Here is a 13015-nt window from a genome sequence, read left to right as displayed (position 1 = left end):
ACTTAATAAAACAAGGAAACATGATTTAATCCTAGTGGGAAAAAATTCACAAGAATTGGAAAAAACAACTTATCCCTTAAGACTATAAAATAAAGCCGAGGACAAGAAAACAGATTGGATAAAATGGACTGTAGAGATGTCAGGAACATCAGAGAGAAAGGAAATGATAAGAGAAGTGGAAAGAAAGAAAAAGAAAAAGATTTTCAACAAACATGAAAAGGTAGAAGCCCCGTACAAAAACACTTCACCTGATTTACTTTTTATATCTACAGTAACATTTACGAACATACGGAAAAACCTTTTGATTCAGCAAAATACATTGATTAAGAAAGATACTGGGCAAAGGAAAAAGACTAAAGTGGAAACCAAGAAAATAGATAATGGGATTTACCAGAGAGAATACTTAAAAAAGAAACATTTATTTGAATAAATTAAAGAAATAGAAAAGATTTGGAATACATATGTCATTATAAAAGGGATAAATTCTCTAAATAATATAGTTTGCTTTTTTCCCTTTTTTATTTTCTTTCTTGATATGAGTAATTAAAAAAAAGTTGAAGTGACTAGATAAAGGAAATGTTTTAGATATTTAAATGTGATTGAATTTAAGAAAATTATAATGGATAAAAAATGTTTTGAATATGAGTTAAAGGACTAGATGACTGGATGTATTAAATGAAATGTTTAAAGATTAAACATATTTTATTTATGGTTAAAAAGAATAAGAAATTTTGGAAACAAATATATATTAGCTTAGGAGAGATATATATTTTAAGTAGTATGTTATTTTTTATGTTTCTTTACTCTTGCTCTCCTTTCTTTTTTTTCACTGTTTTATCTATTTCTTAAGAAATGTAAAAGTGTGAGATGGTTCATATGGAAAAAATAGAGTTAAATTTTTAAATGTAATTAATTTTTGAGAAAATCTTAACCAGTAAGAATACCTAGAATTTGGTGGGACAAACAAATTAAAATAAGGGGTGCAACAGGATTTATGATAAAGCAACCAGAATGATTGGATAGAAAAGAAATATTATATTGATGTGATTATTATCTTTAGGAAGATTGGGAAAATTATATATTTAATTGTTATCTACCAAAACAATAAAAATTGTATTAACTCAATGTTTGCAAAAGCGGATATTTTGGGAAAAGAGGACATCAACTAAAACCATTATGTGGATTATGGATTACAGAAAATAGTTGTTAGTGATTGTTTTACAAATGTAAACCCAGACAACACACTGTTCGCCAATTATTAAGTGATTTATGTTTTAAAAAAATCAATAAGATATATTACAAAAAAAGAATAGTTGTTAAGTAAGTTTTGCCCCATTTTAAAACCGTTATTTGCCCCAGTTGTTAAGTGAATCATTGCAGTTGTTAAGTTAGTAAGATGTTTATTAAGTGAATCTGGCTTCCCCATTGACTTTGCTTGTCAGAAGATTGCCGAAGTGATCACATGACCTTGGGACACGGCAACCGTCAGTTGCCAAGTGTCTGAATTTTGATCACATGACCATGGAGATGCTGTAACAGTCATAAGTATGAAAAATGGTCATAAGTCACTTTATTTTGTGCCATTGTAACTTCAAACGGTCACTAAACGAACTGTTGTAAGTCGAGGACTACCTGTACGTAATGTTAAAGTCTGCAGTGCTTCAGGGTTTTCACTCTTCTTTGGCAATTGAGCTATCTTGAATGCATCACTATAGTCAAAATGAAAGCTATCAATATATGGATAACAGATTTGGAAAGAAAGGAAGGCACATAGCTAAGCTAACTAGCAATTATTCTAGAAACAGAGGCAGCTTGAAATCTTGAACTGGTGTAAAGTTGGTTATTGTTTTTAAGGGAGTATGATACCATATATGGCCCATAACTATGGCATTCCAGGATCCAAAGCCAATACATCTTACCTTGTGTAGTTGAAATTTCAGTGTCTTACTCTTCTCACGTACCAAAATAGCATCCAGAAACGGTTGCTTATAGACTTGATGAGTACAGAGATATATTTCTATTCAGTAATGTCAGTGTTTTCAAATGAATGGCACCACTTACCATAAAATCTTGCAAGATATTGAAAAGGACATGATTGTCCATGGATATTTATGGATGGCCAGAGGTTTGTATGGAACAATACTAAAATTGTTGTCGTTGCTGAAGGTCTAAATGTAGGAACTCATTATGTTTGTTTTCTGCTGTGGCACAGGTAGAAGAAGGTTGGTGGGAAGGAGTGCTAAAGGGGAAAACTGGCATGTTCCCCTCTAATTTCATAAAGGAGCTGTCCAATTCTGAGGATGCTAGAATTGTCCATGAAGAGCACCTGATAAAACCAAGTAAGCGTATAAGCATTCATTCTATTTTAGCTTTGGTTGGATTCTTTCATTATACCATGGCTTTTCTTTTTCTCCTTTCTAATGAACAAAATCCAACAAATTTTTAGAATTGGTGCAGTGAACTGTACCAGGTGGAACAGAATTAATGCTAAATTGCTTTTAGCTGCAAAGATTTAAGCTCCCGAGTTGTTCTTTTTCTGATTGAATGACCTTTTTGTTCATTTTCCTTAACCATAATTTGCCATTATATTTTATCACTAGAAGTTCTGAAATGCTAATTCAGAAAGTCAGTTGAACTATGCTTGGTAATGTGATGTTCCTATCATTTAATGTTGATCAATGGATTATAGTTAAAAGAATGATAATACATTTGCAACAGCTTTATTTTTTTTCCTTTGCCTGACACTTAGCATTTTTGTTTTTTCTATCAATAGTGCTGCTGTACCTAGAGCTCAAGTTTAGGTCAGTAAACCCACGGAATGGTCTTCAGAATTATCCAGAAGGTGGTCACTAGCAAGGCTGTGGCAAACAAGCTAAGCCAGGAGACGATTGATTATTTAGAGTGGCAGATCTCTTGAACCCTTGTTTTTTTTTAAAAAAAAAAAATAGTATATACCATTGGATACAGCTAGAAATGTTATTTTTATTATTTTGCTTTGCAAATATCCTGTGTTTTTAAGTCACAAAAGTATGCTACCTACTGCACCATTGCTTAGTATACTTTTTATTAAAAACTCCCATAAATTTAATACATGGGGTTCATTTGTAGTATGAAGCAGAAGTGAAGGATTTGTGGTCCTCCAGATGTTATGAATTCCATGTACCCTTAGACATGTTGTATGGAACTACTGTGAGGGCCAAATGTTTTCCTTTGCTGTAAAGATTTATGTCTCTGGACAATGATAAATTTGCTTTGTCAACTGTGACATTCACACATCTTCCATGATACAACCCACCTTCTACCTCTATTTCAGGCATGTCAAGCTGCCGGCCCATGGGCCGGATGCATCATACTGAATCTGCACCCACCCCAGTGCCGGCAATGGGGAAAAAGTCACGATATGTTGTGCGATGTCACATGACATCGTGAGTTTGACATGCCTGCTCTATTTGATGAAAAAGAATAAAATAATTGCTATTTCCCCCAGTATGTTTAGACCAATATTGAATTAAACTTGTTTTTACGGAGAATTATATTGTTACTGCTATTCAAATTGCACCATTGGATTTTTTAATTTAGTTTGTCCAGAATTTTTTAAACTATTTGTGTACAAACTACTTTTGAAGTATATTTTACTTTTGAAATATTGTATGCACTGCAGTGCTTCTATAATGATTTATTAATTAATGTTTGCCAAGAATATTGTACCAGTCATAATTACTGCATTGTTTTTAATTTCTATAGTAGTTTTCAATTTATAACTTAGATAGAAATATATTTATGAGCTTTCTTTTGCTTACATCATTCTTTCTGTCTCCCCATCATAATAACTAAAATGTTTCACATCATTAACTGGATATACTCCTTGTAAATTTATGGCATCAGGTGAAGGTGGATTTGTCAGTAGTTACCAAAGACATTTATGGCAAAGGGCAGAATTGAAATATAGCTCTTCCTAATTTATAATAGACCCCATGGTATTATTCACTATAGTCCAGTAATTCTTGACTTTGTCAGAAGAGACATGCCTAAGTAAAATTCAGATAAACAACTGGCATGCATGTATGACAGATCAAGATAGTTATCCTTTGTATAGCTTAAGAGACTTGACTTAAAATATTTTTATCATTTTTACTATACTATGGTATTTGAAAAGATGGCATTCTGAGTAGTTTTAGGATTTTAGATTAAAACAGTTTTTGCAATCATTGCAAGCCTTTCATGCAGAATCTCACAAAATCTGAATTTAAACTTTTCAGTAATTTTTATATCTGTTTAAAACATTTTTGATATAAGGAAGATTTCAAAAGCAGTAATTATATTTTTACATTGCTTTTTGAATAGAGAATTTTGCTAAGCAATACATATTGATGAATTCATAAGCATATGATGTTACTGAACTTAACTTGGATTAAATGTATTCTGCTGTGCTTATAGAGTTAAAGACTAATGGCAAATGTATTCGGGTAAAATACTTTTTATTCTAATACATTAAATCTTTTATAAAAAGAGGAGTGGGGGTAAAGTTAAGCATCATAAAACCTTTCTTACATACAATGTAACTTTTTTCTTTATTTTTTTGTAGCAATAACATCTCTCTGGAGAATTCCAAATCCTCTGAAAACAGATTTGGGAGTAGGGGAAAAGTTGGTTCTGCTTAATTTGTTGATAGACACTCAGAGTTGTTGTGTGTTCTGAGCAAAAAGGAAACAAGTGTATCCCAACGCTTTGCTAATTTGCACAGAAATTATACTTCATCTGTTAAAAATTAAACCATTAAAAATATTCAGGAAGAATACACGGTTTACTTTGCTGAATGGCATAATCTGAACAAAGTTTTGACTTTTTTTTCCTCAGAAATGCAAACAGTGAAATTATAATTACTTATAAGCTTGTTCTTTTACTAATGAAACTTTAATGCAGCAAGATTAAAAATTATTCCTCTCTTTACTTCTGCTATTACTTCAATTTTCCTATCCTTTCTTTTTGTTCTGCTCTCCTTTTCTTTCATTCTGCTGTCAGGAAAGTCTGCCTTTGAAGGGTCAATTCTGTATAAAGTGGGACCGACAAAGATTGAGAGCTGCAGACGCTATAACAGTGAGTTAATTAACAGAAAAAAGAGAGAATGCTAAGCTAAGGCTGCTCTTTGAATGTGTCTGTTTTCATCTGCCAATGAAAGAATGTCCATCCATTGTGCACTGGAGTCTTGGCTACTTGCATAGTTGTCTGTGAGATGCAGTCATTTCGTTTGCAGTCCACAGCGCATGTCTTTTGAAAATGAATGTAATCTACATACACGGGCAAAACAATCTGCAATATTGGGAATCACCCCCCAAATATAGTGCTCAGCTAGATATTTTGATTTCAATCAATCAATCAGTTTATTTTTACAGCCATAGACCAACACATAAAATTAAACATTCAAATAAAACAGAACTAAACAGAACCGAACACAAGAAGGCATAGCAATATATTACAATTAATGATGTAATCAATGAGTGTCCAAAGTCTGCCTAGTTTTACAGACAGTATAACAAAACCTATCTACCTTCAGAGAGACTGAGTCATACCGACCTGACAATAAAAATACGTTGAGTATGGTCTAATACTGAATAAAAACACGTAATACAATTAATTATAAAAGATTATTAAAAAGATCTAAAATATTTATTTATGTTTCTGGTGAATCCCCAGTGCTGCTGTGCAGAATCTGCCATGATCACTGCCTGCTCGTCCTTAAGCAGCCACTGTGGATAAATACTTTCTGAACAACCAGGATACCTATCACTTATGGGAAGGATATGGTTTTTCTGAATAGCTCTATAGAAGGAACATCGAAAGAGTATGTGTCCAATGGTCTCCACCTCTCCTGAGCCACAGGAACAGAGTCTTTCAGACAATGGTGTCTTTTTATACTTGCCATACAGGACAGCCGATGGAAACGCATGGCACCTTGCGAGTGAAAATGCTTTCCGGTGGTTTACTGACTCCAACTGACTAAGATAACAGGCAGGTGTAACAACATATTGGTCAGAGTCCAATTTGAGTATTGAGGCTGAAGAGAAGCCTAGTTTGGCAAGGTTGGACTTGACTGTCTTGATCCATGAAGAGGAGAATTTGTCTTGAAGGATTAATGGAGCAAGGCCTTGCGGAAAGCAATTAAGCCTTAGCCAAATATTCAAGGAAGCTATACAGATTCTTGCTTCGACTTTTATCAATCCTGTCTCCAGGCGCAGAAGTGTCTCAAACGTGGCATCTGGAGAATTGTTCTAATAAATTTGGATTGAACTCTTTCTAATGGTGTGAAACACAAAGCTGCGGCTGCCTCTGGCCAACTGATTAGCGAACACCATCCTTAAATTTTTCTGCACAAAGGGAGGATACTATGTTCCAGCCTCAATTAAGCTCTTTCTGGCCAAGTCGCTAGCACAGCTTCTCTACGGGACCCTGCTTGGTGTTCGCTAATCGTTGGCCAGAGACAGCCGCATATTCTCCATGTGCTTTTCATGAGCCAGTGGCGTGGATGACCACTCCTAGGTACTTAAAGGTGGTTACCTGCTCTATTTTATGGCTATTTAAATACCATTACAATTTTGGCCTTTTTGCAGAAGCCATAACCTTTGTTTACTCATAATTTATGTCCAGTTTATTGTAATTGCAATACTGGACGAGGGCTTACAAGGCTCTTTTAAGGCCAACTGGAGTCCTGGAGAGGATCACATCATCGTCTGCATAAAGCAGCAGGGCAATGCTTCAGTCACCTATTTTTGGGGGGTGGTAATTTGATTTATTTAACCATTTTACCATGTCATTTATATAAAAATTGAAAAGCAAGGGGGCCAAAATGCACCCCTGTTTAACCCCCTTTTGAGTTTCAACTGACCTCAAGAGGGACCCTTGTATATTGCACCTTACCTTGAAGGATGTTTTAGTATGTAAGGCATGTAACAGATGGAGAAGACTGTGATCAGTTGAAGCAGCTTCCAGCTTCTCCCATAGCTTAATCCTTGTAACCGTATCAAAAGCTGCCTTGAGATCTATAAAGGCAGCATCTCTTTGATACATATTTTTCAATCAAATGATGAAAAACTAAGCACTGATCTATAGTGCCTCTCCTCTCTCTAAACCCGGCTTGATCTTCAGCAATCAGGTTCTCAAGATCCAGCCACTCCTTTAATTTATCTTGGAGGTGTTTGGCATAGAGTTTGCCGATTATATTTAGCAGGCTTATTGGTCTGTAATTGGCAGGGTCGTCTCTTTCCCTTTTTATAAATTGGGACCACAATTGCCAAGCCCCAATCCTCCGGGACATGGCCGGTGGAATCAATATACTGTAGGTGAATAGCGCTGCCAAGACGGGTGTCCACCATTCCATATTGTTCTTTAGTAATTTAGCCAAAATGAAGTCTGCTTCTGGAGCCTTCTCAATCCTGAGTTGGCCAATGAGGGATTTAATTTCAGACTCCAAAACTGGAGGCCATCAGGTAAATCCTTCATTGTATACCTTGTACTCTCCCTGGAGGGATCTTCATACATTCTCCGAAAGTGAAGTTCCCAAGTTATAGGAGATATATGACAGTCTAATGGGGTATAAATTCTTTCAGAGTGGCAAGCTATTAGACTCCAGAATAAAGAAAAGTTCTTTTGCTTTGCTGCCACAATGATCTGTTCCTTGTGTCTTGTCTCTTCTTGAGTGCAATCAATTGTTTAAATTGTTTTCTGAGTGTGAGTAACTGTTTAAGCATTGCTTTATTGCCATATCCAGTCTCACTTTTATACTCCTTGTATGCCAAGTTAAGAGCTTTCTTGGCTTCTACACAGTCCTTATCAAACCAAGGTTTAGAGGCGATGCAGGGCCTCTTAACTGAGAAATTTCGGTCATGTGTTAGTAGTGGTTGTAGCTCATAAACTAAGCTTTTATATAGTTCTAATAAGCCTTGAGTCGGGTTGGCTGATATAAAAGCTGCACGGATTTTTTGAAAATTACCCTCTGTTAGGGCTCTCCTCACCTTCTGATCAAGTTGTTGTCGTAAATTTGCAAGGTAACCTGGTTCCTGAGTTTATAATGGTCACCTCTTGAACTATCTGATTGAGTGTTGTTTTCTTTGTAGGTATTCTTTCCTCTCACGTTTTTAGAAGAGAGAGAAGGGCCTGTTCTAGTTTCTATCATTAGGTGTCCTCCTGGGTCCTACTGCAATGTTTGGGTGGCTCATAATAAACTTGGCAAAGGACTCTTTCAAGCAGTCAATCTTATTTGTGATAGTTGATAAAAGTTCGTAGATTGAATTTACGGTCTGAGCTGTAAGCAAACATTGTCTGGAAAGGAGAGCTATTTCATTCTTCCTTACTAATTTGTTACTACCCCATCCTGTGCAACAAAAGCGGGTATAAATTTCCAAGGAGGGGAGCTATTTTCTGTGAGAGAAGCAGAAAGTTCTATATGCTGTTTGCTTTCAGGTTCGGTTTGTAAATCCATTCCAATGAGTCACATACAGATGAGTTACTTACTGGAACAAACTGTTTATTTGCAGCAAAATCTTCTATTTTCTGCTGCTTCAGTGGCTTGAAAGAACTCTGTTCTGCCGAGTGAACACACTGTCTTTTTCTCCTTTTCCCCATTTTTCCTTCCGAGATGTGCTTCTAATTTTGGGTCTAAATTCGAATGGCATTCAAGTTTCAAATAATTTCTCAAAAGTCTTTGTCTTTTATAAAAAGTTAAACAAGGGTTAAAACAGGTTTAAAAATAGGTTAAAATGGGTTAAAAGTAGGTTAAAAATGCAAGGTTAAAAAGAGTTAAAAAGTTAAAATAAAAATAGAATAGAATAAAATAAAAACTTTTACTTTTGGAGGAGCTCTTTACAGCCTTTGCTGCCTGTCCACCATCTTGGCTTCTCAATATTTTGATTTGAAAACATGCATATTGGAATTATTGGAGGAATTTAGGTCAACAGTAGAATATGTGGTTGGAGCTCAGAATATATAGGTTCAGTTCCCTAAGGGTTATTCAAAGGTTGTTGGGGAACGTTTTTCATGAAATCTTGGACAAACATTGCTAATTGAGGCATTTACAGTAATAGTATGCATAGTATTTATCTCTATATGTAGCAGCTTTGTGTTGTCCCAGAAAGTTTGAGGCCTTTTACCTGGTGTAAGGGCCCAATCATCACTCCAGATATGTGGAAAGGTCCAAAATGGGCACACACTGTCTTCAAATGAACCACCTTTTATATAATGTTGGATACCGTACATTCATAAAAAACAACATGCATACATTTTCAGTAGTCATAGTAACTTAGTTCAAGCAAAGCTAACAAGATATAATAAAGCCTTTACCTCATCAATACCATTCCTGCATTAAAAGTATTCCTAAGTAAGTTTGTAACTTGGTATCAGGGTCTCGTTATGCTTAAAATCCTACAAGCTAGACTCCAGCAGTATGTGGATCGAGAACTACCAGAAGTACAGGCAGGATTTCGAAGAGGCAGAGGAACTAGAGATCAAATTGCCAACATACGCTGGATCATGGAGAAAGCTAGGGAGTTCCAGAAAAACATCTACTTCTGCTTCATTGACTATGCAAAAGCCTTTGATTGTGTGGATCACAACAAATTGTGGCAAGTTCTTAAAGAGATGGGAGTACCAGACCATCTCATTTGTCTCTTGAGAAACCTATATGCGGGTCAAGAAGCACAGTGAGAACCGAACACGGAACCACTGATTGGTTCAAAATTGGAAAAGGAGTCCGGCAAGGCTGTATACTGTCGCCCTGCCTATTTAACTTATATGCAGAGCACATCATGAGAAAGGCAGGGCTAGATGAATCAAAAGTTGGAATTAAGATTGCCGGGAGAAATATCAACAACCTAAGATATGCAGATGATACCACTCTAATGGCAGAAAGTGAAGAGGAACTAAAGAGCCTCTTGATGCGGGTGAAGAAGGAGAGTGCAAAAGTTGGCTTGAAACTCAACATTAAGAAAACCAAAATCATGGCATCCGGCCCTCTCAATTCCTGGCAAATAGATGGGGAAGAAATGGAGGTAGTGACAGATTTTATTTTTCTGGGCTCCAAGATCACCTCAGAGGGGGACTGCAGCCAAGAAATTAAAAGACGCTTGCTCCTGGGGAGGAAAGCTATGGCAAATCTAGACAGCATACTAAAAAGCAGAGACATCACCCTGCCAACAAAAGTGCGTATAGTCCAGGCCATGGCTTTCCCAGTTGCATGTATGGCTGTGAAAGTTGGACCATAAGAAAGGCTGAGCGCAAAGAATTGAGGCCTTTGAACTATGGTGCTGGAGAAGACTCCTGCGAGTCCCTTGGACTGCAAGGCGTTCAAACCGGTCAGTCCTAGAAGAGATCAACCCCGACTGCTCTTTAGAAGGCCAGATCCTGAAGTTGAAACTCAAGTACTTTGGCCACCTAATGAGAAGGAAGGATTCACTGGAGAAGAGCCTAATGCTGGGAAAGATTGAGGGCAATAGAAGAAGGGGACGACAGAAAATGAGATGGCTGGATGGAGTCACTGAAGCAGTAGGTTTGAATTTAAATGGACTCCAGAAGATGGTAGAGGACAGGAAGACCTGGAGGAGCGTTGTCCATGGGGTCGCGATGGGTCGGACACGACTTCGCAATTAACAACAACAACAACAACAAATCAGGGTCTCATCAATCCTCTTGATGAACAGACAATTCCTAAGGAAGAAGGCAGGTTTTCATCTATTGCTGCCAAACAAAGTTAGCCAGTAGTCAAGGCGCTCTCCATTCTGGTATTCATGAGATAATGGTTATCATTTTCTCAGGTATTAATTAAAAAGCATGATGTAAAAAACTAAAATATTGACCAGAAAGATTTACTAGAGTTCCCAGGAAACATTTTTTTTTTACATTGACAGTAACTTTCCTAGTTTTATTCTTATTTAAAATGCTGTTCACCATTTAAATAGTATAGTTGCTCCATGAAAATAAAACCACTTTTTCTCACAGTGTTATAGTTGGCATTTAAACCTATACAAAACATCTGTGAAGCAGAATAGGAGAAAACTGGCTTTGATCTGAAATGGAGAAGAGGGGGATGGGATACTTTTTCATATTTTCATTTATCAAGAAACAACAGGTGGAAAAACAGCACAGTTAGAATGGAGCATTCTATTCATTTATTTTTTTTAAGAAAAGGTTTTATGTGCTGCCTTTAAAAATAGGAATTTTTCAAGCACTTCCAAATAAAAACTGAAATACATTATAAAACAGCAAGCATCTATGCTAAACAAATTAAAAGTTGTTAGCATTATTAATGAATTGTGAATTAACTCTAAATCAAACTTAATTTAATTATCTGCTGAATAAACCAATCTGAATTGTCTCATTTATCAAATATAGTTTGCAATCACAAGCCATGAATTATAGGAATAGAAACTCAGTTGAATATGGGAAAGGGGAAGTATGGTTTAGAATTACTTTTGAACTGGATAAAAGGCCATGTAGTATGGTGAGTTCTGTTGAGATTTAAAAGGAAACTGGGCAGGCTTAAACATGATAAACATTAAAGAGAAGAAATAAGGAAGCTGAGACAGTGTGCAAATGTAAGATATATTCCAAAGGGGAAAACCCCTGATCCAATGAATCAGCTTGATATTTAAGACTTAGACAATATCTCTGTCTAAATGTTGCTATAATAATAATAATAAAGTTGGAAGGGACCTTGGAGGTCATCTAGTCCAACCCCCTGCTCAGGCAGGAAACCCTATACCATTTCGGACAAATGACTGTCCAGTCTCTTCTTAAAAACTTCCAGTGTTGGAGCATTCACTGCTTCTGGAGGCAGGTTGTTCCACTGGTTAATTGTTCTAACTGTCAGGAAGTTTTGCCTTAGTTCTAGGATACTTCTCTCCTTGATTAGTTTCCATCCATTGCTTCTTGTCCTGCCTTCAGGCGCTTTGGAAAATAGCTTGATTCCCTCTTCTTTGTAGCAGCCCCCGAGATATTGGAACACTGCTATCATGTCCCCCCTCGTCCTTCTCTTCATTAAACTAGACATACCCAATTCCAGCAACCGTTCCTTATATGTTTTAGACTCCAGTTTAGCGCCCTAATCATATTTGTTGCTCTTCTCTGTACTCTTTCTAGAGTCTCAACATCTTTTTTACATCGTGGTGACCAAAACTGGGTGCAGTATTCCAAGTGTGGCCTTACCAAGGCATTGTAAAGTGGTATTAACACTTCATGTGATCTTGATTCTATCCCTCTGTTAATGCAGCCTAGCACTGTGTTGGCTTTTTTGGCAGCTGCAGCACACTGCTGGCTCATATTTAAGTGATTGTCTGCTAGGACTCCAAGTTCCCTCTCACAGTTGCTACTATTGAGCAAGATACCACCTACACCAATGATGGTGAACCTTTTAGAGACCGAGTGCCCAAACTGCAACCCAAAACCCACTTATGTAGCGCCGGGTGGGCATGGCCCACTGCGTGGGCATGGCTATGGTAGTCATGGCAGCATGGGTGGGCGTGGCCAGGGTGGGCGTGGCCACCTCAATGTTGCTCCTGGGGAGGAATGCCTGTGGGAGACAGGCAGGATTGGGGGAGATCCAGGGATCTCTGGCAGGTGGGGCAGTGGGCAGGAGGCTTATCCTGCAGGGTGAGGCGAGGTGAGGGAGGGAGCAGGGCAGGGGTGCCATTGCCTTGGGGCAAGGCAAGGCAAGGCGATGCAGGGACTGGGGCTGGTTGCAGACAAAGGGGGGCTCCAGTGAGGAGGAGGAGGTGGAAGAGGGTTTAAGCAAGCTTAGCAATCAGAGTGGGGATCCCTCCCAAAACAAACGTGCTTCATGGGTAACCTCAAAGCACGAGAGAAGAGACCAAAACCTGCCCCAACCACCCAGCAGATGGAAGGGGAATAAAAACCAAACAGTCCTCCCCCGCCAATCCTCAACAGAAATGCTCATGACAATGAAAGCCTCGGACAGAGGGAAGAGCGCAGACAAGTGGGCGTATTGCTCAGCTGATGGCTTGGAGGGAGA

General features: G+C 37.6%; 1 protein-coding gene across 5 annotated transcripts in view; it reads left to right on the top strand.

Annotated features, from left to right (window-relative positions):
* Positions 1-13015, top strand: part of SH3KBP1 (SH3 domain containing kinase binding protein 1) — a 158697-nt gene that overhangs the window by 57018 nt on the left and 88664 nt on the right. For 4 of the 5 annotated variants that reach the window (XM_039357217.1, XM_039357215.1, XM_039357219.1 and 1 more), the window contains 2 exons: positions 2213-2339; positions 5023-5097. In XM_039357217.1, the coding sequence (XP_039213151.1) occupies positions 2213-2339; positions 5023-5097 (202 nt within the window). The remainder of the gene's footprint in view (positions 1-2212; positions 2340-5022; positions 5098-13015) is intronic. The other variant, XM_039357216.1, reaches the window with a different exon arrangement.

This window comes from Crotalus tigris, unplaced genomic scaffold (genome assembly GCF_016545835.1).
Source record: "Crotalus tigris isolate CLP2741 ecotype Arizona unplaced genomic scaffold, ASM1654583v1 scf7180000018879.704157, whole genome shotgun sequence".
NCBI lineage: Eukaryota > Metazoa > Chordata > Lepidosauria > Squamata > Viperidae > Crotalus > Crotalus tigris.
Note: the sequence above shows the minus strand (reverse complement) of the source record. Positions and strands in the feature narration are given on the sequence as shown.